Source organism: Thalassophryne amazonica, chromosome 8, assembly GCF_902500255.1.
Source record: "Thalassophryne amazonica chromosome 8, fThaAma1.1, whole genome shotgun sequence".
NCBI lineage: Eukaryota > Metazoa > Chordata > Actinopteri > Batrachoidiformes > Batrachoididae > Thalassophryne > Thalassophryne amazonica.
The window spans coordinates 60,471,269-60,497,250 of NC_047110.1; the positions used below are offsets into that span (position 1 = coordinate 60,471,269).

The following is a 25,982-nucleotide window of genomic DNA, read 5'->3' on the forward strand; positions in this document are numbered from 1 at the left end:
TCTTTGGTTTAAGAGGAAAAACAATATGAGGAAAACAACATAAAGCAGATTTGAAACGAGGTCATGCAGGTCAGCGAGCCAGTCAACTGAATCAAGTGCTGTGAACATATTAGCATTTCAATCAAGCTCATGTCTGAGATAAGCCGGTAATAATTTCAGATAAGCCAAGTAGCCACTCTTCACCACAGCTGACTTTTTATTTCCGCCCAGACTGCTGTCCACTGCTGTTTTCCCTCATAAAAGAGGCGATATTGCTTCAGCTCGCCACTCTCCTTTGTGTTGCAGCAGAGCAGAGCAAACAGCCACACAATGTGGCTTAGAGCAATTTTCTCCACACAAGATATCAGTCGGTCAGTATTGAGCTGAAGGAAATGTCTCAGTTCAGAAGCAAGGCTACTTAACTCACAAAGTTCTACAATGTTTTAGTGCTTGTATTGATCTTGTCCAGGTCACTGCAGCCTGGATTAATGTGGTCTTGGAGACTTTAACCCCCTGAGTCATATTCAAACATTGTTTGCAATCAAATGGCTGAGTGCTCTCCTCACCTATGATAATTGCTAAATCCTAAGTTTAAGTTTTATTCAAATGAGTGAACAGGGAAGTCACTGCAGGAGTTTCAAAAAGCCACCATATGCTCAAAATAGCAACAACATAACTCTACCAATCTCATTTGTAATTGTTGTTATGTTAATGGTTTGATGTCTGCAGAAATATGGTCAATTTGGTGTATTTTATCAAATGTACCCATGTACATTTGGACCCTCCTGTCCTGTGCCTCAACAGCATTTCCTGTATATTCGTTTTGCGAATTGTTCTGTAATTTATTTCTGCAGCATGGCCCAAGCAGAGGGTCACCCCTTTGAGTCTGGTCTGCTTGAGGTTTCTTCCTCAGAGGGAGTTTTTCCTTACCACTGCTGCTCTGGGGGTTAGTAAGGTTAGACCTTACTTGTGTGAAGCGCCTTGAGGCAACTCTGTTGTGATTTGGCGCTGTATAAATGAAAATAAATTGAATTGAAATTGAAAAAATTGTGTATTTGTCTCATTCTCACCCTCGCAGGCTTGATTGTTACCACAGCATTGCTCATGGTACTTTTTACATAAAGTGAATTTATCCATTCAAAAACATTCATGAGGACACGCCTTGCATTTCTGATGAATGTGTCCTCACTGACCCTCTTATCTGATCTGACGTCAGATCCTCGCAGGCACTGTTAATGTATCTTTGCATTTTAGCTCTGGCTACAATCAAGGACAGACAGACGGAACACTGATGAATGAGTACTTCTCTTTTTAAACCAGATGGACAGTGAACGGCCCGAGGACGCCAGACTGATTGAACTGGACGAGTCTCATCAAAGTGAGCACACGGTCTACATTAACCCTCCAGAGCTGCCTCCACTGCCCCAAGGGCAGGAGCATCCGCTGTGCTACAGGTACTGCACCGCAAACAGCAAACACACTGCAGCAGCACATCTCACACACATATTCTGCACCTCTTTGGTTGAAGAATTTGGCACCACTGTAGAGCTTTGTGATATTTTTTTTTTTTTTGTCTCAGATGGAACACGTCACTTCTGTTTGTACTCTTCCACAGTGTCACTGTTTGTGTGATGGACAGTGATCGTTGTCGGCTTTGGCTCATGCTGAGGTATCCGACGGTATGTTTGTGTCTTCCTGCAGCTACTCTGGTTTCCCCGTGCTGAATGTCGAGCTTCTGGAGCCAGTGGAAGGAACCAGTCCTCCATCAGTAGGCGTGGCCTCACGCCACAGTAGCCCAGCCAGCCCTACAGCCATCTTTAGACGCTCAAAACAGGTCAGCCATTGGGGGGGCAGACCAACACATATTATTACATTTTCTTAAAGCTTAAGGGCAAGTAATCATTCCTAAATGTGGAAATATAAAAGACTGACCATCTTTAAATTCTTGTAACCGTGGTAACAGTCTCTGTTGATTGTTGTGGAAAAAGTTTGAGGCACATTAGTGCGGCAATTACATTTGAAATGCCCAAATATTCGCATTCCAGCAAACATTTTTACCCCATTTCATGAAAAACATTTTTTTTCCAACTACAACAGCAAACCCCATTGGTCAGTGTAGCACTTTCATGGTTAAAGTGCTTTATGGTGATGCCTCACATTCACCCATTCAAACACACAGTCACACACTGATGTCAGGGTGCTGCCATGCAAGGTGCTTAACTGCACAGAGGGAGCAAAGTGAGGATTAAAAACCTTGTCCCAGGGATTCTTAGTAATTTTCTGGTCTGACAAGGATTTGAACCAAGGGTCCTCTGGTCACAAGCCCACTTCTTTAACCACTTGACTTGCACATCAAAAACAACACTAGTCAAGAAAGGCCCAGTTGCCAGCTTATAAAACTAACCTTCATGAATTGAAGAAAAAAGCTTTTCTTGAAGTTGAGCTTACTTATGTTTTTTAAGGCAGCACATGAACTTAACCCGTTTCACCTCACTGTCAACAGTTGTTGCAGAAGTGTATCACTGTCATTTTCTACTCACAATAAAAAAAAATTCTCAAAAGGTACAAATGCAACTTTTTCCACTTATATATAAAAAGAAAATCTGGGCATAAACGGGTTAAGTTTTTAAGTTGAATCACCTTGATCATTTTTACACCGTGTGAACAAAATAACTAATAACTGGCTATATAGATTTTCACAAACTTACATGGTTTAGAAACATATTTTCTGCTATATCTCCACAACCAATAGGACTAGAGAGATTATCTAAAATTTATATTGATCAACAAAATATTGGTGATTGAATGAGATAAATGGTGTCAAGATGAAGTCATGTTTGATCAGAGCACGCAGGGTTTGCATCGGCCCTCTGATGCCTTTCATTTGTTGTTGTTGTTGAGGGTAATGTGAATACAAATGTTTTTTGTTTATATGCTTTGACATATCAGGAGATCAAATGGGCTCAGAGGATGGCCAAAACCTACTCCTCCATGCCTCAGATGTGGTCAAAGTGTCTGCTGCGTCACTGCTACGGCCTGTGGTTCCTCTGCCTGTCAGCCTTCATAGGCACCTGCCACTCTAAGGTTCGAGCTCTGCGCATGGCTTACGAAGTGCTGCGGAAGATGCAAGACAAGAAACTGCAGGCTCCCGATGAGGTTTGAAGATGCTGACTACAAAAATACAAACATTTTTTCTGAAATGAAGGCAGAATATTGAACGGCCCAATATTTGCATGTGTAGGTGTGTTATCGGGTGCTGCTGCAGCTGTGCGGTCAGTACAGTGAGCCGGTTCTGGCTGTCAGGGTGCTGTTTGAGATGAAGAAGGCTGGGGTTCAACCCAATGCCATCACCTACGGGTGCTACAATAAGGTGGGTCCTGCAGACACATGACACGTTAAAGAGCAACAAGCTGATCTGGCTGTTTAAACCTGTATGTGCACCCTTGTGTTCCTGTTTCAGGCCATGCTGGAGAGCACTTGGCCTTCCACCACCAGAGGGGGTTACTTTTTGTGGGGCAAGCTGAGGAACGTGTTGCTTGGTGTGGCCCGGTTCAAGCAGGCAGGAAGAAAACATCAGGCTCCGCTCAGATACCCTCAGCTTTCAGGTCAGAAGACATTTTACCGCAGCTGAAGTCACATCTTCTCATCTGTGTTGTGCCACATTTTGCTGCTCAGTCTTTGACCTTTAATCCCCCATCTACAGAAAACACTAGTGTGGGTCAGCAGATGCATCATCTGACACTTCAACTTGCTGAGAGACCACAAAGTTTTTGGTTATTTCTCACAGGAATATTTTTACAAGTGTTGTCACCTATTGTGTAGCTTGTCAACTGTGCAGCACTTAAAAGTAAAAATACTTCATTACTAAAGGTGTAGCAATCCAACAATACAACTCTATAATCTATTTCAAAGTAAAAGATACAACTGCATTTGTACTTGGACTCCTGAGCTTATCTAAATGTACAATGAACTGATCCATGGCTTGATTTTAATGTTGTAAAAAACATGGGTGAGTTACTGCTATGATAGGCTCCAACCCCCCGGTGATCCTTCGTTGGATTAAGCGGCTGTGGAGAATGGATAGATAGAAATAGGTTGAGTTAAGCTTGTTACGTATAAACCTATGCATTACAAGACTTGTGAACATTTCTATGGTAATGGAACACAAACAGAAAAGTGAAGTGCCTTGTCACCAATCTTGTTTGTGATATTCATGGACAGGATATCGAGGTGTATTCGGGGTGGAGGAGGGTCTTCAGTTTGGTGGGTTCAGGGTTTCATCACTGCTATTTGCAGATGATGTGGTCCTGTTGGCTTCATCAGCCTGTCCAACTCGCTGGATCGGTTCGCTCCTTTGCATTGAAAGGAGCCAGCTGAGGTGGTTCAGTCATCTGGTAAGGATGGCCCCTGGGTGCCTCCATAAGGAGGTGTTCCAGGCACATCCAGCTGGGAGGAGACCTTGCGAAAGACCCAGGACTAGATGGAGAGATTATATCTCCACAATGGCCTGGGAACACCTCGGTATCCCACAATCAATAGTAGTTAATCTTGCCTGGGAAAGGGAAGTGTTGGGTCCCCTGCTGGAGCTGTTGCCCCCGCGACTTGATCCCGGATAAGCAGCTGAAGATGAGTGATGAGTGAGTGAGTGAGTGAGTGAGTGAAACACAAACAGAGCAAATTTTTTATTGTGAGCCAAAATATGGCCAGATTTTGCTGTTATTGTAATTCTGTTTCCTGTTTACACCCATTCATTTGTACTTCACTGTTCTATCTGAATAAAATGTCTGAGCTTACTCTGATACACTTCCAGAAATGTGTACAGTGGTCCCTCGCTATATTGCGGTTCACCTTTCGCAGCCTCGCAGTTTTGCAGATTTTTTTTAGTGCAATTTTGCATGCTGCTTCTTTTTTTTTTTTAACAGCACGTTGTGTTCTGTGTCCTCATCAGGCAGGCCGGTCGGGATCACCGCGATTGCTCTCACTGCCTCTGATGCGCTTACCGAGTCTGCGGGCTCGGTAAGCGCTGCAGCGGGCCACTCACACCGCCCCACTGTCTGCTGTGCGGAGTTGCCGCCAAAATCTGGCAACAGGTCCAGAGACTACGCTTGCTGTTTTGATGCAGAGTGTTCCAGCAGTCCGCAAGGATAGAATTCTTGCCAAAAATCTGCAGTGCTGCATGGTCTCGATAACCGCAGCCGCAGAGCTCCGTGGCCACTGAAAGAAGTTTGTATCTTTTTAATGACTTGGCTTCTTTGCGGGTCCCGCATCCTTCCCGCAACAGTAACACCGGAGGCAGTGAGCGAAGAAACAGCACACGCATTGTGTTCTGCATGTGTGTTTATTTTATAAGAATCTTCTCGCCCAGAAGAAAAAAAAGAGCGAAAACAACTACCCATAACTGTGTTCTTCACTCGGAAAAAGGACACCTGCACGAGGTTTGACTCAGTGGAAAAGACGCGACAGCGAAGCGACGCCATGACAAAGAGGCGCGGTCAGAGGAACTGTGAAATACTGGTCAGTCACTATTAATAATTTCTTATGTGTCCAACCTCGTAGGTTGATCGTTAAAATTAAATTCATTTGTTCGAAAAGCCATCATAATTATTTATAGGAAAACGTTCTATTTTATTTCTCAAACAAATTGTTGGGCCTGAAAACACGTTTGATCTTTGGTTTCATTCTATAATACTGGACTTATTTTTCTACTAAGGTTTGAACTTTGAGAGTATTTACACACTGTTAATGAAAATGTTAATGCCTGTTTGAGAAAAGTGTATAAAGTGTGTAGTGAGGGGTTTTACAGCCTTAAAACATCTATAATAATTGTAAAAAAATAAAGCTGACTACTTCGCGGATTTCACCTATCGCGGGCTATTTTTAGAACGTAACTCCCGCGATAAACGAGGGACCACTGTATTGAGTTACATCATTTCTGTAGCCTTCAGTATAACCTTGCTCAGATCTGTCCAGTGGGGGATGATGTGTTGGGTTTTTCATCTTGTGGTTACTTTAATCACATAAAACAAATGTATGTAAGGACAAACTATGGTCTCAAGAGTTATTTTGCATGAGGCATGTCATGTTGCTGTGATTTATAGTCTATATTGCAATGCTGGGGTCCATTTTAGACATTGCTAATCAAATAACAAGCGTGTCAAATTTTCCAGGATGCTGTTGGAAAAATACATTTAACAGTTTGTGTCCTTTTTGAATAATCAGTTCATAAGTTCTTTGCATTATATTCAGCTTTTATCCAGGTTGTCATTTTTCAATTTTAGACAAATGTAATCAGTGATAGTCTGGATTTATTGGATTTATTCTTGTACTTGTTCATGAAAATGTCAATGAATCCGACCTCGTGGGGACGCCTGTTCCTATCACGACTCTTTCTTTGTCATTCTTCTAACAAGGTTAATCTCAGCTTCAGCCCTCTCTGGAACATATTGTTCCCAACCTGCATTTTTTAAAAATGACACTAATTAAACAGTGAGGAGGATTTTGCTTCACAGGTTGTGCTTGATGTCAGTCCCTCATTCCCACAACAGCACACAGAGACTGTCATTACATGATGTGTGGGGGCTGTAATGAAATCATCACGCTTTACAGGGGAGGTGATGGTCTAGTGGTTAAGGTGTTGGGCTTGAGACCAGAAGATCCTGGGTTCAAATCCCGCCTGACTGGAAAACCACTAAGGGCCCTTGGGCAAGGTCTTTAAATCCCCTATTGCTCCCGGTGTGTAGTGAGCGCCTTGTATGGCAGCACCCTGACATCGGGGGATCGCATAACTTGTAAGCGCTTTGAGCATCTGATGCAGATGGAAAAGCGCTATATAAAATGCAGTCCTTTACCATTTACAACGAACTCTGCACCACTGCAACACACAGTTTTATGGTGTGGAGCTCTAAAATGGGAAATGTTTGCATTGTTGTTATGAACCATGACTCTATCCTGATTCATATTCATCAAAAGGCTTATTTTTATTTACCTGCATGTGGTTGTCTGTCAATAAAGTATTTGAAAAAACAAAACAAAACAAAAAACTAATTTTGTACATTAGTTTGAATCCAACCAAGGATGGGCCTATTAACGTTTCATATTTGGGGGAATCAAAGGCCAAGGTCACCAGCATAAGGTCAAAAGTTTTGCCAAATGCTAACAGACAGGGAAAGATTTAATCGCTATTGGTGGCTAAGGGTGCGAGATATCACAATAGGAACAGGAAGTCACACGTGCCTTTTGAAAATGTGCCGTCAGATTTGATTTCAGTACCTCCACCCAGGAGGTGAGTTTTTCAGTGCGGTTTTGACAGTTAAGCTTGTCCCTGTCTTGTCGTTGTCTTTTCCTTTTTTGCATTAAAAAATCAATCAGTGAAGTGAGAGTACCTCCTTAGTGTTTGAGATTTTAAGTCTGATTTAAGAAAAAACAGTGTTCAAAACATTGATTGATGATTGTTTTTGCTGCACAGCTGAATGTTTGGGGAATGCTGACTTTTATTTCCTCCTGTAGCCTCCTCTCTAACCCCTCCACCTCAGATGGCAGCGATCTTGACACAGGGAGTCCGGACGTTTGGACAGTGCCAATGACTCCGCAGAAGTAAGCGCACCTCCATCGAACACCAGACTTCACTAAGATGTGATTCCAGCGATGACGGCTGTCAGCACGGGTACGTTGGTCTCTGCCGCTGTTTGGTGCTCGATCTGATTTAAAGAAACACAGAACGCCACCATATGACAACAGGACTGACGCTGAGCCTCAGTGGGTCACACTGATTAATCCATGTATGAATGTGTTTGTGATTCGATTCCGTGCTTGTAAGACAAGTGTTGTATTTCTCTCCGCTCACCTCACCACTTCATATTATAAAATAAAGGCTAACCTCTACCAAAAACTGTTCTTCAAAACATCAACAGGCCAAGAAGTGACAGATGTAACAAACATAAAGAATAATAGTGATTTTTTTTGTTGTTGTTGTTCTTTAATAATGCAAATAAAGAAATTAAATGTCAAGAAGTTAAATGACTGCTGCTTGTGACTACAGCAGGCTTGTGAAATTTGTCTTCTAGACTTTGTCATTCCATTTGTCTTAGTATTTCTTATCGCTCAGCCGTAAACACTAGAATAAATCAGAAAATCTTTCAAAATAATAAGAGTTTCAGTCAAAGAGTTGCAGTGTATTTTTCTCCAGTTTGACCTTGTGAATATTGTGCAAGTTCAGAAAGACTGTTTTCAGCATCTGCTGCTCCTGATTTTTATATTCTGGGAGAGTTGTGTGATAAAAGCTGTCTGTTGAAGTTGTTAGTTGTCTCTTATAAAGGGCTCATACAGACTTAAGTGCTGTGTCCCCTGTCCACTTGCCTGTCTGTCTGCCTGGCTCTGTCTTTTTTGTCTGCCTGTCTGTCTGATTCTCTGTCAGTCTGTCTACCTCTACCGGTCTCTCTCAATCTTTCTGCCTGTCTGTTTCTATCTGTCTGTCTGCCTGTCTGTCTTCCTCTCTGGTGGGGGTCTGATGGTTAATTGTTGGGCTTGAGACCAGAGGATCTTTGACTCAAATCCCAGCCTGACCAGAAAATCACTAAGGGCCCTTGGCCAAAGTCCTTAATCCCTAATTTGCTCTCGGTATGTAGTGGGTGCCTTGCATGGCAACACCCTGACATCGATGCGTCCGTGTGACTGGGTGAATGTGCGGCATCATTGTAAAGCGCTTTGAGCTTCTCATTCAGATGGAAAATCGCTATATAAACGCAGTCCATTTACCATTTCTCTCTTTGGTCATAAACACCTTTGTTTTTCAGACGAGTCAACTTGCTTTTTGTTTTCAGGTGGACAGTCGGACCAAGGCTACGATTCACTGTCCAAAGAAGATGAGAGGATGTGCGGCAGAGAAAACGACATCACAGCGCTGGCTGAAGACAAAGGACAGAGACAAATCAGTGAGTTCCCCTCCAGTTGTTGATTTTTAGAAATAAATCATCATTCATCAGTTCAAAAATGTCTTTGAAACAGTCTGTTTTTGACCTTTATGTCATAAAGAGAATTGTTTCTCAATGAATATTGTATGAACTGTAACATAAGTGATTGAACGATTCATCTCAAATCTGTTTTGGAGTGTTTTATTTCTTGGTGTCACTTAAATCTGAAGCAGCTGAGACTGACATTCCAGTCATAAGTGTCTCTCCTTATGTACAAATGATGCGTCACCTATCAAGGTGCATTTTAGTCAACATGATGATTGTGTTACATTAAAAAAAAAAAACAGATTTTTATTCTATCTTTGGGAGTTCTAGATGTCTTCACACGTGTTTTCCTCACAGGTATCTGCAGCCGATTAACTTGCAGTCCGTCTGGTGACACCATTCTGCGTGGAGTTGCGCCAAAGATGGAGCGGCCAAAGTCTCTGGACCTGTCTGGAGAACAGAGAAGTCTGCGGCTCACAGTACCGAACCTCAGCGCTGTCAAACAACAACACCTGTCTGCTGACAGATTGCATGAGGTCAAAGAGGAAGAGATTAAAGTGGAAAAGTGCAAAGACAAAGTGGCGGTGGAGCGGAGCGTGAGCTGCAGCACTGTGACCGTGAGGAGGACGGGTATCGAGATAGGGTTTGATCCCCTGACGCTCATGGCAAAGCAAAAGGAAGACGAGTGCGATAACAGGAGCGTGACAGACGCACACTGCAACCTCACAGGCGAGATTGAGACATACATCAGCAACATCGACAGTCCTAGCTGTGCTCCCAGTGTGGACCTGCACAACTCCTTGTGTCACTCAACCTTTTCTCCTCGGCCAGCCACCCTGCTCCGCTCCAACACACACCTCCCACTCACGGTCAAACCGAAGGAGCGGCTAAAGCCTTCCCCGTCTCTTCCGCTGGGTGTGTGTTACAAAGACAGAGAGAGACCTGCCTCCTTGGTGCTGCCCTCCTCACCTTCTCCCTCCACCTCCTCATTCTCCATGGACTCTCTCTTCACACCAACTCTGGACATCTTCAGGAGCAGCGTCATATCAGCAGGAAAAGGCGTGGCTGAGAAGGCCAGCCGACTGTATTCCCGCCTGTCCTCCCAGACTTCATTAACACAGGTTAGAAAAGCCAAGCTGAGAATTTGCAGTGTTCCTGGTGTTGTCAGTCCAGGCATGTGGCGTTTTAATTATGAGTCTGCCAACTCGTCTTCATGTTGTCCTGCAGGATGCAAACTGTGATCGGATTAGTGTGTCTTCACTGACCTCGGGTGAGGCAGACTGCAGCTCTCTGTTTGATAACGACTCCTGTCTGGACCCAGATGCCTTCACCTCCCCGCAGCACGGCAGCATGTCCCGACTCTGGAGGAGCCCGGTTGGAAGTCACGCCACCCTGAGCAGCCCTGCCACCCCGAACAGAGTGTTCAGGCACAACTCCTTCTCTGGTCTGTTCCATGTCCTATGTTGCTCATTTTTCTATTATTATACCCGTCAACAGCTGTAGCACATGCAGGAGTGTTGCATTCCATCCACTGTCCGTCCATCTGTCTGCCCATGTCTGTTGATCCAGTTTGGACCAAGCTTAATTGAATGATTGACAGTCAGCCAAGGTAAAAGGGATTTCATTTTGAAAAACACTGGTTAAAAGTCAAGGTCACAGGCCAAGGTCAAATTTTTTTGGCCCAAAGTTCATATACTCTAGAGATGATATTTAGGATGGTTACCTTGATTAAGTAGTTAAAAATATGCCTATGGTTACTGTTAAACACAAATTTGAAGTCCTGTATGACCTATTGTCACTTTGACGTTAGGTGACCTTGAAAACTCAAACTCTTTTAGAATGTCTATTTTGAGGAACTGGTGAAAGCAGTGATTCTCAAGGTGTGGGCTGCAGTCCCCTGATGGGCTCTGAAGGTACTGCCGATTGGCTGTGAGTGGTCATTAAATTAAAAAAATAACATCTCTGATTTTTTAATTTTCTAGCAAAGTTTAAAATATTTATGATTGTTATTTTTATGAATGCAATAAAACTGTAATTAAATGTAAAAAAAAAAAAAAAAGCCATGGGCTTACAAGTTATTCTTTATTTGTCTAACCAAGTTTAAAATAATATAGGCATGGCAATACTTTATTTTGTGTCATGTGTGAATCAAAATTCTGAATAAAAGCTTGGGTGGGCTGCAGAAGATTTCCAGATTTCAAATTGGGCCACAGTGTTTTTAAGTTTGGGAATAGCTGGGTTAAAGATACAACTGTGATAAGTGTGACGTACTAATATGAATATCAACTATGTCTTGGTCACATCACCTTTGACCTCAGGTAAGATTGAAAGGTCAAACTCAAGGTCAGAACTCCTTACCTCGAGCACTTTGGAGCCTAAATGGGTTTAACGTGGTGTAATGTGTGTTTGTCAAAGATAAAGCGGGTCATTTTGGATAGAACTGATGAAATGTCAAAGCCACACAGAATCGTGTGTTATGGTAATATTGAGTCACAAAGAATTACTTTGCATGAACCGGTGTCAAAATTGTAAAGCACAGGTATTGTACTCTCTGAGTGCTCCTTCTTGTTCAGAATGTGTGAAGCATGCAGATTGATATGACTGTCAACAAATATGTGGAACAGCCGTGTTTTAACTGAGGCATTGTTTGTTTCTAAGCTAAATGTTTTAATCGGTCTAAATTTAGAGTTTGAGCTCAGTAACGGGACGCTGTGCTCATAGAAACTAGGCCAGTCGGCGTGAAGTTTGATTCAGCGTGTAGGCTTTTTTGTAGACTGCCACAGGCACTTTGCTAAACATAAACAAGGGAACGTGCATGTGCATGCACTCTCATGTGCGCACACCCAGACAGAACAATGTGAAACACAACCTGAATCTATCCACCAAAGCCGTGCTGATGGAGAAAAATGGGTTGTTGCTCGATTCCAGCCCCATCAGTTAAGTTTTGACCTCATTGCTACCTTTTGGTGCAAGTTTGTAAATGAACACATGCTCAAATTAAAGGTTCTGTTTTTTTCCCTAGGATTTGGAAAAGCCTTTGCATGTACCCTGCAAAATGTAGAGTGAATTAATATATTAATAGATAAATGAATTTCTGTCCCCATGCAAATCCAAAAACAACAAGAGCAATCAGAGATTTCTGATGTCCACCAATCCGCATATAGATCACCTCCAAAATTAGGTGGAGTCTTCCTTGTCCTAATATCTATCTGTGGTGCGAATTTGGTGAAAATCCATGAAGTAGTTTTGACATAATCCTTCAAAGCCCATATAAAGTGAAATCTTGATCCAGAATCCGAATCCAGATCACCTCCAAAATTCAGTGAAGTCTTCTGTACCCTAATATATGTCCAGTGGCAGCTACTGGTCTGTCAAAGAGGGGAAGCTCATTGTTAGCTTACATCATAAAATTTGTCAATTTATTTATATGTAAATTCAAATATGTGAAATGGTCATAACAGTCCCTAGTTGTACAAGCATTTCACAATATATATTTCATACTGTATTTTATGATGGCACAATTACCAAGTTGGTAGTGCGCTTAGTTTCAGTGCGGAAGGTTCCCGGTTCAAACCCCACCCCGGCCACATTCTCCATGTAATTTGAAGTTGGGTCAGTAAGGGCATCCGGCATAAAACTTGTGCCAGAATCAACATGAAACAAGGGAGCAGCCGAAAGGACTTACTTTTACAAGAATGTTATTAATGTTTTTAAACAAAAATATCAAAAAATTTCAATAAGCACATAGAACCTTTATTATTAAACATACATAACAGTTTCCTGACATTGTTTCATGCAAATGTTATTTTAAAGATTGGCCAGCAGATGTCGCGATATGTAATTGTATCAAAGCTTCAAAACGCTGAGCTATTGCTTCATATTGATTCAGTGGTTCAAAGCGTTTCATTTTCTCCGTCACTAATTTTCATGAATAAAATGTATCAGCAACCACTAATTATTACCACATATCGCAGATAAACTTATAATCATGAATACTTCGATGTTGTGTTGCGAACTTGGACGTTAATTAACTGTGCGATGAGTTTTTAAACACTGAAGAACAAAGCAGAGAGTAACTCACCCGGCTCTTCTCACATAATGTCTAATCCAGTGTGCTTCTCTCTGTGCCTTTAAAACAGACTGATTTATAGCGCACGCAAAACACTTTGGCATAAATTTAAAAATGCATGAATACGCAAAAATGTGCAAACTAATTCTTAATTCATATAAGCTGTCAATCAAAACAGGATTCAGCCTTTTGACTGATCATCCAATCATTGTGCAGAACTCCAGCGTCCCAGGCCCACCCACAGCTCCATTCACCCTCAGAGATATTCAGCGGGACAAAATTGTGGCTTTATCCAATGACCGTCATGTTTCGTGCCAGTGAAAAAAACCTTTCCAGGCAGTTCCATTGAAGTGAACGGATGCTCGGCTTCTACAGCAAAATGCATTGACCACAGACCGTATGAGAAAAGATTTATGAGAAGTTAACAAAATAGAGTCAGTCGATTTTTTATTAATAGCTGATTCTGAACAAACTCATCTTCACAGATGAACATGTTGTAACACATTTATATCAGTGAAATGTTAACAAACTGCACATATTTGACCATTTAATTTTTTTTGACATTTTAAGGCAGGGATGGGCAACTTGTTCCAGAAATGGCCAAGAGGTTGCAGGTTTTCTTTGCAGCCACTGACTCCACCAGGTGATTTCACTGATTAATATCACTTTGAGCAGATGGAATCAGTTAATCAGTGAAGTCACCTGGTGGAATCAGTGGCTGGCAAAGAAAACCTGCACCCTCTTGGCCCTTTTCTGGAACAAGTTGCCCACCCGTTTTAGGGGAAGCTGAGTTTCCCTTGCAGTCTTAGAGAAACTGCCTCTGTGTGTCTCTGTGGTGATAATTTGGTGAGAATCTGTGAAGTCGTTTTGACGTAATCCTACTGATTTTCATTCCCATTCTCTCCAGAGCGTAACTCCACATCTCCAGGCTCAACCAGCGCTCTGTTCTCACAATAGATCCCAATGTCATCTTCAAACATCATAGCCCATGGAGGACTCTTGTCTGATACCATCTCCAAATTAAAATGGACTATAATTAAGATAAAAATATTAAAATTTGGTAAACACTGATGATTGATTGATGATCATTCCAAAAACCAACTTTATTTTGCTTGAGTAATATACTCTACCACTGTTGTGTCTACTACCAGCTGGATACTGTTATCTGCTGGACATGGCTGTGCTTGTTGTAGGAAAAATGGTCATCATCACATGTATGATGGAAATCAGGAGCAGGTGTGATTTCCCATTACATGGAGATTCAAATGAACTTGTTTGTTCATGTCTTTCATTTCTAAAGAATAGTTCTGAACCCTGCCACAACTAATATAACCATAGCGAAAGAAAGAAAAAAGTTTCCATGTTTAGTTCCATTTTTCATGATATTTCAGTTTGAAACAGAGTATTTCACTGTAAAGAGTTTCATGTAAGAAAAGACACCCTCTACTGTGAGCTAAAAACATGTATGATGATTTTTTTTTTCCAGTTATGGCTAAGTGTGGACAATCTGGACAATTAATTTGAAGTTGTATAGATTTCAGACAGTGCTCCACTTTTGCCCTTTAGTTTTGCAAAAATGTATATTTGTGTGTTTGCGTTACAAAGTTGGTCTGTATGTGTGGTCTAATTGCATAATCTTAAATCCCATCCAGGTGGTCTGGCTCTTCTATCTAAGGCTGCGCACACTCCAGATTCCTCCCCCGATGCCAGCCGCTTCCAACCTGCTCATACTTACACCATAGAGGTGAAATCTTTCTGCATATGAAAGCATTATTAGTGGTGCAGCTATTAGTGGTGCAGCTTAGATAAAAATTTCCATAACAATTGTACATTTTGTGATAAAGTATAGAATTTAGCACACTTATTCTAAATAACTAATGTTTATTTCAGATATGGAGCCATCCTGAAGCTGACCTCTAATGAGCTACAGGGGTCAATAAAGAATTACACGGGGTCCAAATTTTTAAAAAGCTCTAATCATGTTGAAAACTATACCACATTATTTTGCTGATCATAACTATTCCAAAAAGGTATAGTTTGGGACTATCTATGACTGAATGGTCCTGAGTTATGGGGGTATAAAACACCAAAATGTGACAAAGGTCAGTTTCAGTTTGTACAGCGGTCAAAAGTTAAAGTTCCTTCAATTTTGGTAACAAAGTGATGCAAATTATTGGTGGGCTAATAGGATTAATAAATGGAACAGTTTTCACCATCTGTCATGCTTAGTTATCATGTTATGGGGTAACATATGTCATAAAATCCAATGGACGTTGACCTTGTTTGACCTTTACTTTGGACACCAAGTATTCAACACAGTCAAAACTATTCCATTTATTAATCCTTTTATTTCAATCAATAATTTGCATCACTTTTTACCAAAATTGAAGGAACTTTTAACTTTTGACCCCTGTGCAAACTGAAAATGACCTTGGTCACCATTTTTGCTGTTTGTAACCTCAATAACTCCATAACATTCAGTCATAGATAGTCCAAACTATACCTTTTTAGAATCGTTATGCTTGTGGTACAGTTTTCAACATGATTGGAGCTTTTTAAAATTTGATCCTTGTGTAATTCTTTATTGACCCCTGTAGCTCATTAGAGGTCAGCTGCAGGATGGCTCCATATCTGGAAATAAACATTAGTTAATTTAGAATATGTGTTCCAAATTTGATGTTTATATCACAGACTGCACAATTGTTTTGCTATGCTGCCCCACTATGTTAGACACCATCTTTGCAGTGAGTTAGTGTTGTGTTTTACTTTTTGTGCTACCTTTCTTCTTGATGTAGGTGTTGATGTCCAGCTGCTCACTTTGTAAGACATGCGACTGTCTGGTATATGACGAGGAGATCATGGCTGGCTGGACAGCAAATGACTCCAACCTCAACAGCACTTGTCCCTTCTGTGGCACAGCCTTCCTGCCATTCCTCAGTGTGGAAATCAAAGATCTGAGACCTCTGATCAGGTATATGCTGCATGAACAACTTTAAAAAATTTTTGTTTTATGCAGATTCAGCATACTGACTGTATTTAGCCCAGTTGCCCTTAATTGTCCCTGTGTGGCATCAGTCCCCATCTAGTTGTGTCTTTCAGCAAAATACCAAAGTGTAAATTTCTGGTTTTGTTCAGGTTGGTGCTGTACATTGCAGCTCTAGAGCCACATAGGGGATTGTTGACATTTGTTACGTCTGACTTGAAGACTCAACAAATAACTGAACAAATGCAAGATGAAGCATTAGAACATACATACATTTATGCATATCGTACATTTATGCATTCATTCATTCATTTTCATCCGCTTATCCGGGTTGCGCTGGCAGCAGAGCAAGCGGCTCTTCCCACACTTCACTGTCCTTGGCCTATTCACACTATTCACAGCCTTTGCCATGAAACTCAAAATTGAGCTCAGGTGCATCCTGTTTTACTGTTGGAAGTACTTTAAGGATGTGCTGTATGCTATGTATACTCAACATTAGATCATCATGATGGCGTAGGACAGCAGTTGTATGTTGCCATGTTTCCATAATTTTCACAGTCTTGTTTACCTTTGAAGAGTCACATTTACTCGCAAGGTCTTTGGAGAAATAGAAAGTGGGTGGAACTTCATACATTTGTTTTATATGTCACAAACACAGAAAATACTCAATTTGGTGTTTCGCAGTGGTGAATCTCGTGCTGTGTTGCGGTCTGTGACTCACGTGAGAGGTCTGTTTCAGCAGAGTTCCGTTGTCAGGAGCTCAGCACTCACAGTGTAAACACACCTCGTGATGTATGGACAATAAGACAACCGAGGTTGGGTAGGATTACTTTGAAATGTAATTCAAAAGTAATCAGATTACAAGTAATCCAAATGTATGTACATATATACATGTAATCCACATGTATTCTGTCACAGTAATCCTACCCAACCTTGAAGACAACATCAGGGCACAGCAGAAGTCCATCACAGGTGCTACACCTCCACTAGATAACCCTCTCAACTTGAGAGAACGTCATCATCATAATCGCCCGTGAACTAGCTAAATCAACGGCATCCACATCCTTGCTTTGCCATTGTTTTCTGGGAAGCGCAGGGGGATTATGGGAAACGCTGAAGTACCGAATCCACAATTTCCACCATTTCAGACTGAATTCAGTTTACTACATGTAGAAGATTTAATGTTAGTAATATCATTTTAAACAAAACATTTTGCAGGATTATCTATTTTAACGTCATGTCACATTGTACATACAGTAGTTGGCTGGATACTGTAGAATGTCATCATGTGACATCAGCCCGCCTACCCGTCTGTGTTTAAACATTTTTGTATCCACCTTGGATCTGCTGTGGCGACTGAGTGAAAACAAGGGAGCAGCCAATTGGTCTTACTAATAAGGATGCTGATTTGCAAACCATTTGTATCAAAATTTTTGCAATATTAAGTATTTTAAGTCCCTCTTGTGTGACTGGCACGCTACATTTTCAAAAACAACCACACATCCTTCATCTTTTCAGCAGATCCACTATCTGTCCCCCCTCAGGTCTTCAGAGGAGATTAATCCTGTTACAGAGGAGGACACACCTGTATCATTCAATCCCGAGGCCCGACTGTCTGCAGGTGACTCTGCAACTCAGTCGTCTGCAGCTACCACACAAAATCAAGATTATAACAGATGTGCAGGGTCACCCGGGATGTCACCCCCTGGCTGTCTCCTCTTCGGTGACAGTACCGTACCTCAGCCCTCTGGTGCTTGTGCGAAGGAGCTGGAGAGCCTGCTGGTGAACGAGGGCGACCAGGCCCCTCTCTTCCCCCACTGTTGTTGATCACCACCCCATCGTCTTCTGGGAACCTCGTGTGTATTTCAAAAGGCTGGAGCTTCCAAGTAACCTACCAGCTCTTATCTTGGGCTCCCAGCACTGTAACCATGGGGACCAGGTGAATATACAGGCAGTATATGTGTAAAACCTAATTTTATCAGCTCTGGAATATAATCTTGTGGGTTTGTTTGGTTTTTTTCCTCCCAACTCAGAACATTTCGCCTGAGGACAGTAAGCAGGTGCTTGTGAGGATTATGTGGGACAACTGAAGTTACATCAAGACAAAGTTCAGCCCGGCTACGTCTTGTGGAACACACATTGTAAGTTCAGACCGCAGTATTTACGCTGACTGGTGTGAATTTCAGAAATCATCATTGGCCCTTGGGGGAGCCACCAAACCAGAGCTTTGGAAATGTAAAAAAAACATTTTATAATAGGAAACAACATAGTAACTTCAAAACCCTCACATATGTTAAGAGAAGTTCAACCTTCATTCCAAATCCTTTCTGTGGTGTTATGTGGAGGTATGATCATGTTATTTGAGTTTTAGGATGTAACTCCCTGTAACTTCTCTGCTTTAGTGCATTTCTGTTCAGAAACCATCTGTCTCTACAACTCCAAATTGTGCCCCTTGAACTTATGAATTAAAACTACACTTAATAGAAACGTGTATTTCACAAAAACGGTCAAATAGTGCAAGAAATGTTTTTATGATTGCATGAGGTTGTTTTTCAGAACATTAAAAAACCCTATTTGTAAGACTGCAATTGAACACTTTTTCCATATTAAAGGTATCACACAATGTACACGAAGACTCGCATACAGTGACATGTAGATGGAGGAAGAAACAGCAATATAGGATTTTTAAAAAACCCCCAACAAAACAGCAACATTTAGTCAGACTTACCTATCCATCACCGTGACTATTGGAATTAAAGTTGTCACGAAAACCTCTCTGGAGTGACAGTCATCACAACAGGGCAAAAACCCAGCACTCAGTGGAAACGCTGGTCATTTTACTATAGTATTTTGGCGGCATTCTGAAAATATCGCTTAACTTTTGTGTAACTCTGTAGTGGAAAGTCCGTAATGACAACTAGGGCTGGGTATCAATTAAAATTCAAAGAATCGAATCTATTCCACTTCTTAAGATTTCAGAATTTATTATTTTGATTCGATCTGATCCAATATCAATTTGGGTTAGTGTTATTAAAACCGTGTTTTGAGCTGTTACCTGATTGTTGGGTTAATTGCAAACATATTAATACTACTTCACAAATAGGCAATAGTGTTTCAGAGAGTTAAAAATTAAAAAAAAAATTTCAGGGGAAAAATGGCCCTGGCCTTCCCTGCAAAACTCCACGCCTGCAGTACTCACACCTCGTACTTACTGTCGGAGAACTTTTCTCCCACAGTTCACACAAGAGAACCTTTGTGCACTGTCCCATGGAATTGGCACTAATCATGGTGTCTAAGCATCTTGGTATGGCACACCTGTGAGGTGGGATGGATTATCTCAGCAAGGAGAAGTGCTCCACTATCACAGATTAGACTGGTTTGTGAACAATATTTGAGGGAAATGGTGATATTGTGTATGTGGAAAAAGTTTTAGATCTTTGAGTTCATCTCATACAAAATGGGAGCAAAACCAAAAGTGTTGCGTTTATATTTTTGTTGAGTGTGTGTATATACGAGGTCTATTAGAAAAGTATCCGACCTTATTATTTCTTTCAAAAACCTATGGATGTGAATCACTGTGATTACATCAGACATGCTTGAACCCTCGGTGGCATGCAAGAGTTTTTTCACGCCTGTCGGTTACGTCATTCGCCTGTGGGCAGTCTTTGAGTGAGGAGTCGCCCACCCTCTCGTCGATTTTTTCATTGTTTAGGAATGGCTCAGAGACTGCTGCTTTGTTTGATCAAAATTTTTTCAAAACTGTAAGGCACAACTGAGTGGACACCATTCGATAATTCACCTGGTTTTCGGTAAACATTTTAACAGCTGATGAGAGATTCTGGTCTGGTAGTGTCGGCCGGTAAAGGACGTGCCCCGGCGCCCGACGGCGATCTGCGCTTCGAGGCGGCAGCGTCTCACGCTCTGTGACCCAGGAGTCATCAGAGAACAGAGAACTTTCAGAAGAAGTCGGCATGAGGAGTTTATTCGGACATTCCATTGTTAACGGACATTGAGGTTAAAAAATGAGGTGGGCTTCATAGATAATTGGCAAAGCTTCTGGGGAAAACCTGGGTCTTGTTAGGAGAGACGCATCCATCCCACTTTGGATGGAGCAGCTCTCATTTCTAGAAATCTGGGCCAATTTTTCTTAAATCCTCCAAACCGTGACTTATCCAGGGTTGGGACCAGGAAGCAGAGTTGTAGTCTTACACACCTCTCTGCAGCTTCTCTCCCCCTGCCATCCCCATCATTACCCCCATCCCCTAGAGACGGTGCCTGCTCCAGACTATCCAATAACCAGCAAAAATCTATTAAGCATAAAATTCAAAAGAAAAATAATTAGCACCTTCAACTGCACCACAGACTAAAACAGTTTAAATGTGCTCTATTAAACATAGGTCTCTCTCTCTCTAAGTCCCTGTTGGTAAATGATATAATAATTGATCAACATATTGATTTATTCTGCCTAACAGAAACCTGGTTACAGCAGGATGAATATGTTAGTTTAAATGAGTCAACACCCCGAGTCACACTAACTGTCCAGAATGCTCGTAGCACGGGCCGGGGTGGAGGATTAGCAGCAATCTTCCATTCCAGCTTATAATTAATCCAAAACCCAGACCAGAGCTTTAAATTCATTGAAAGCTTGTCTCTTAGTCTTGTCCATCCAAATTGGAAAGTCCCAGAAACCAGTTTATTTGTTATTATCTATCGTCCACCTGGTCGTTACTGTGAGTTTTCTCTGGAATTTTCAGACCTTTTGTCTGACTTAGTGCTTAGCTCAGATAAGATAATTATAGTGGGCGATTTTAACATCCACACAGATGCTGAGAATGACAGCCTCAACACTGCATTTAATCTATTATTAGACTCTATTGGCTTTGCTCCAAAAAGTAAATGAGTCCACCCACCACTGTAATCATATCTTAGATCTTGTTCTGACTTATGGTATGGAAATAGAAGACTTAACAGTATTCCCTGAAACTCCTTCTGTCTGATCATTTCTTAATAACATTTACATTTACTCTGATGGACTACCCAGCAGTGGGGAATAAGTTTCATTACACTAGAAGTCTTTCAGAAAGCGCTGTAACTAGGTTTAAGGATATGATTCCTTCTTTATGTTCTCTAATGCCATATACCAACACAGTGCAGAGTAGCTACCTAAACTCTGTAAGGGAGATAGAGTATCTCGTCAATAGTTTTACATCCTCATTGAAGACAACTTTGGATGCTGTAGCTCCTCTGAAAAAGAGAGCTTTAAATCAGAAGTGTCTGACTCCGTGGTATAACTCACAAACTCGTAGCTTAAAGCAGATAACCCGTAAGTTGGAGAGGAAATGGCGTCTCACTAATTTAGAAGATCTTCACTTAGCCTGGAAAAAGAGTCTGTTGCTCTATAAAAAAGCCCTCCGTAAAGCTAGGACATCTTTCTACTCATCACTAATTGAAGAAAATAAGAACAACCCCAGGTTTCTTTTCAGCACTGTAGCCAGGCTGACAAAGAGTCAGAGCTCTATTGAGCTGAGTATTCCATTAACTTTAACTAGTAATGACTTCATGACTTTCTTTGCTAACAAAATTTTAACTATTAGAGAAAAAATTACTCATAACCATCCCAAAGACGTATCGTTATCTTTGGCTGCTTTCAGTGATGCCGGTATTTGGTTAGACTCTTTCTCTCCGATTGTTCTGTCTGAGTTATTCTCATTAGTTACTTCATCCAAACCATCAACATGTTTATTAGACCCCATTCCTACCAGGCTGCTCAAGGAAGCCCTACCATTATTTAATGCTTCGATCTTAAATATGATCAATCTATCTTTGTTAGTTGGCTATGTACCACAGGCTTTTAAGGTGGCAGTAATTAAACCATTACTTAAAAAGCCATCACTTGACCCAGCTATCTTAGCTAATTATAGGCCAATCTCCAACCTTCCTTTTCTCTCAAAATTCTTGAAAGGGTAGTTGTAAAACAGCTAACTGATCATCTGCAGAGGAATGGTCTATTTGAAGAGTTTCAGTCAGGTTTTAGAATTCATCATAGTACAGAAACAGCATTAGTGAAGGTTACAGATGATCTTCTTATGGCCTCGGACAGTGGACTCATCTCTGTGCTTGTTCTGTTAGACCTCAGTGCTGCTTTTGATACTGTTGACCATAAAATTTTATTACAGAGATTAGAGCATGCCATAGGTATTAAAGGCACTGCGCTGCGGTGGTTTGAATCATATTTGTCTAATAGATTACAATTTGTTCATGTAAATGGGGAATCTTCTTCACAGACTAAAGTTAATTATGGAGTTCCACAAGGTTCTGTGCTAGGACCAATTTTATTCACTTTATACATGCTTCCCTTAGGCAGTATTATTAGACGGTATTGCTTAAATTTTCATTGTTACGCAGATGATACCCAGCTTTATCTATCCATGAAGCCAGAGGACACACACCAATTAGCTAAACTGCAGGATTGTCTTACAGACATAAAGACATGGATGACCTCTAATTTCCTGCTTTTAAACTCAGATAAAACTGAAGTTATTGTACTTGGCCCCACAAATCTTAGAAACATGGTGTCTAACCAGATCCTTACTCTGGATGGCATTACCCTGACCTCTAGTAATACTGTGAGAAATCTTGGAGTCATTTTTGATCAGGATATGTCATTCAAAGCGCATATTAAACAAATATGTAGGACTGCTTTTTTGCATTTACGCAATATCTCTAAAATCAGAAAGGTCTTGTCTCAGAGTGATGCTGAAAAACTAATTCATGCATTTATTTCCTCTAGGCTGGACTATTGTAATTCATTATTATCAGGTTGTCCTAAAAGTTCCCTAAAAAGCCTTCAGTTAATTCAAAATGCTGCAGCTAGAGTACTGACGGGGACTAGAAGGAGAGAGCATATCTCACCCATATTGGCCTCTCTTCATTGGCTTCCTGTTAATTCTAGAATAGAATTTAAAATTCTTCTTCTTACTTATAAGGTTTTGAATAATCAGGTCCCATCTTATCTTAGGGACCTCGTAGTACCATATCACCCCAATAGAGCGCTTCGCTCTCAGACTGCAGGCTTACTTGTAGTTCCTAGGGTTTGTAAGAGTAGAATGGGAGGCAGAGCCTTCAGCTTTCAGGCTCCTCTCCTGTGGAACCAGCTCCCAATTCAGATCAGGGAGACAGACACCCTCTCTACTTTTAAGATTAGGCTTAAAACTTTCCTTTTTGCTAAAGCTTATAGTTAGGGCTGGATCAGGTGACCCTGAACCATCCCTTAGTTATGCTGCTATAGACGTAGACTGCTGGGGGGTTCCCATGATGCACTGTTTCTTTCTCTTTTTGCTCTGTATGCACCACTCTGCATTTAATCATTAGTGATCGATCTCTGCTCCCCTCCACAGCATGTCTTTTTCCTGGTTCTCTCCCTCAGCCCCAACCAGTCCCAGCAGAAGACTGCCCCTCCCTGAGCCTGGTTCTGCTGGAGGTTTCTTCCTGTTAAAAGGGAGTTTTTCCTTCCCACTGTAGCCAAGTGCTTGCTCACAGGGGGTCGTTTTGACCGTTGGGGTTTTACATAATTATTGTATGGCCTTGCCTTACAATATAAAGCGCCTTGGGGCAACTGTTTGTTGTGATTTGGCGCTATATAAAAAAATTGATTGATTGATTTTGTAATGAAAGAACGTGCGGGCAGAGTCGCATGTCGGGCCGGACCCGACCGCAGGGGGGTCGCGACAGGAAAAACACCTCCGTTGGAAACCTTAACGGGCAAGTTGGAACATGCACAAGCTGTTAAACAATTTCTCAGTTACTCACTTGTTGAAAGCCATCAAAAGCCGCCTGAATTTTACAAATGGTTTTCAACACGGAGGTGTTTTTCCTGTCGCGGTGCACACAGATTCGCCGAGTCATCACGGAAACGACTGCGAATTTGCGCGCACGTCTTTCATTAAAAAATGTCCTTAAACAGTGGAATGTCCGCATAAAGTCCTCATGCCGGCCTCTTCTGAATCTTCTCTGTTCTCTCATGACGTCCTGGGTGAATTAAGCCTTAAATTAGGATGTTTTCAGGTCGAAACAGGCCGACGACGGCGCCTGGAAGCGCTGCAGGACGCCCCGCTCTGTGGGAAGTCCTTACATCGACAGAAACACCCCATAATCTCTCATCAGCCGTTAAACTTTTCACCGAAAACCAGCTTAATTTCTCGAATAGTGTCCACTCGGATATTCTTCACAGGTCCAGAAAAAATTTTGATAAAGCAACGCGCGCCGTCTGGAGCAACGTGTGAAACAAAGGAATTCAGCCGAGAGGGCGGGACCACATCTCACTCAAGGCCTGCCTACAGGGAAATGACGTCACCGACACGCGTGAAAAAACTCACGCATGCGCACGAGGGTTCAAGCATGATTGGTGGAATCGCACGTCATTCAAATCCATATAGTTAAAAAAAATAAAAGGGTCGGTTTATTGTCTAATAGACCTCGTATATATATATATATATATATGTATATATAGATATATATATATATATGTATATATATATGTATATATATATATATATATATATATATATGTATATATATATATATATATATATATATATATATGTATATATGTATATGTATATATGTATATGTATATATATATGTATATATATATATATATGTATATGTATATATATGTATATATATATGTATATATGTATATGTATATATATATATGTATATGTATATGTATATATATATATATATATATATATATATACATATATATATATATATACATATATATATATATATATATGTATATGTATATGTATATATATATATATATATATATATATATGTATATGTATGTATATGTATATATATATATATATGTGTGTGTGTGTGTCCTGGTAGTCAGGAGGATATATTTTTTTAAAAATCGATCTTTGGAAGTGTGAATCGATCTGTGGCACTTAAAATGAGAATTGATTTAAAATCGGCAAATCAATCTTTTCAATCCAGCACTACTGAAAACCACAGCTGCTCCTATGTTCCATCATCCATACATCGTACACTAACAATGCAGCAGGTGGCAGTGTTGAGCACATAGCACTCAGGTGTATGGGATATTACAGAAATAAATTTGCTTTTGCTCAATTCAATTTTATTTATATTGCAGAAAATCACAACTCAGGTCATCCCAACAGATTTTAATATGATTGTCATTACATGCCCCTTTAATTTGGAAACATTCAAGATGATAGTGTTTATTGTTTTTCGGTTATGTTAACAAACTAGAGGGGATGGAATCATTTATTTATCAACTGGGGTGAAGAGTACCAATTTGTAAGTGTTGTTTGTTTAAAAAAGTAAGTATAGTTTAAGCATGCTGTTGGAATCAGCACATCAACATGATGGTTTTAGGCTACAGATATACAACAGTACTCATGGAGTGCTCTTGTCCAGTCTTTTAAAAGTGCTATAACATTATGCAAAAACTATCAAACTTGTACTGTTTCCTAATAATGTTAAGATATTTATTGTACATTTTGATTATTTTATTGTTCATGTTATTCTTTCATGTTCTGTATTGTATTGACTTAGATAATGCCATGATTGCATATTTTCAAACTGTGACTGACAGCCTGAGAAAGGGTTTAAGGTTAGCACCTTAAAAAGCAGTGATTCATGATGGATTTAATCATTCATGAGTGTTGAAAATGTCATCTTTTAGAAGTCACTAGCATCACATAGCATGATGTAACAGCTAACGTTAACATAACATGACCAAATGGCTCCTTTGTGGACATTTTATTACAAATTTCTGTCATAATATGGATTATTGTGTGGCTAATTGGGTTAATGGATCATGTAAGAGGAGTGAGCTCCATTTTTTTTCTGGTGAGTGAAGCAGTGACTTACGCGCACACAAAACCACTATGTCGAGAGTGTCGCTGCCTTGACTGTTACCATGGACACGTGGACACAGTGGCGGTTCTACACTGGATTACTCCCT

The 25,982-nt window shown here is 40.8% G+C and overlaps 1 protein-coding gene across 1 annotated transcript in view; it reads left to right on the forward strand.

Moving 5' to 3' along the window:
- dennd4a (DENN/MADD domain containing 4A) overlaps positions 1–25,982 on the forward strand; it is a 66,678-nt gene that overhangs the window by 37,965 nt on the left and 2,731 nt on the right. The window contains 19 exon segments of the mRNA XM_034176424.1: positions 1,300–1,433; positions 1,681–1,813; positions 2,929–3,135; positions 3,221–3,349; positions 3,440–3,584; positions 7,512–7,535; positions 7,538–7,572; positions 7,575–7,632; positions 8,772–8,909; positions 9,291–10,054; positions 10,161–10,377; positions 14,655–14,746; positions 15,798–15,973; positions 17,530–17,692; positions 17,694–17,741; positions 17,744–17,788; positions 17,790–17,924; positions 18,019–18,070; positions 18,073–18,126. Coding sequence (XP_034032315.1) covers positions 1,300–1,433; positions 1,681–1,813; positions 2,929–3,135; positions 3,221–3,349; positions 3,440–3,584; positions 7,512–7,535; positions 7,538–7,572; positions 7,575–7,632; positions 8,772–8,909; positions 9,291–10,054; positions 10,161–10,377; positions 14,655–14,746; positions 15,798–15,973; positions 17,530–17,692; positions 17,694–17,741; positions 17,744–17,788; positions 17,790–17,924; positions 18,019–18,070; positions 18,073–18,126 — 2,749 coding nt within the window.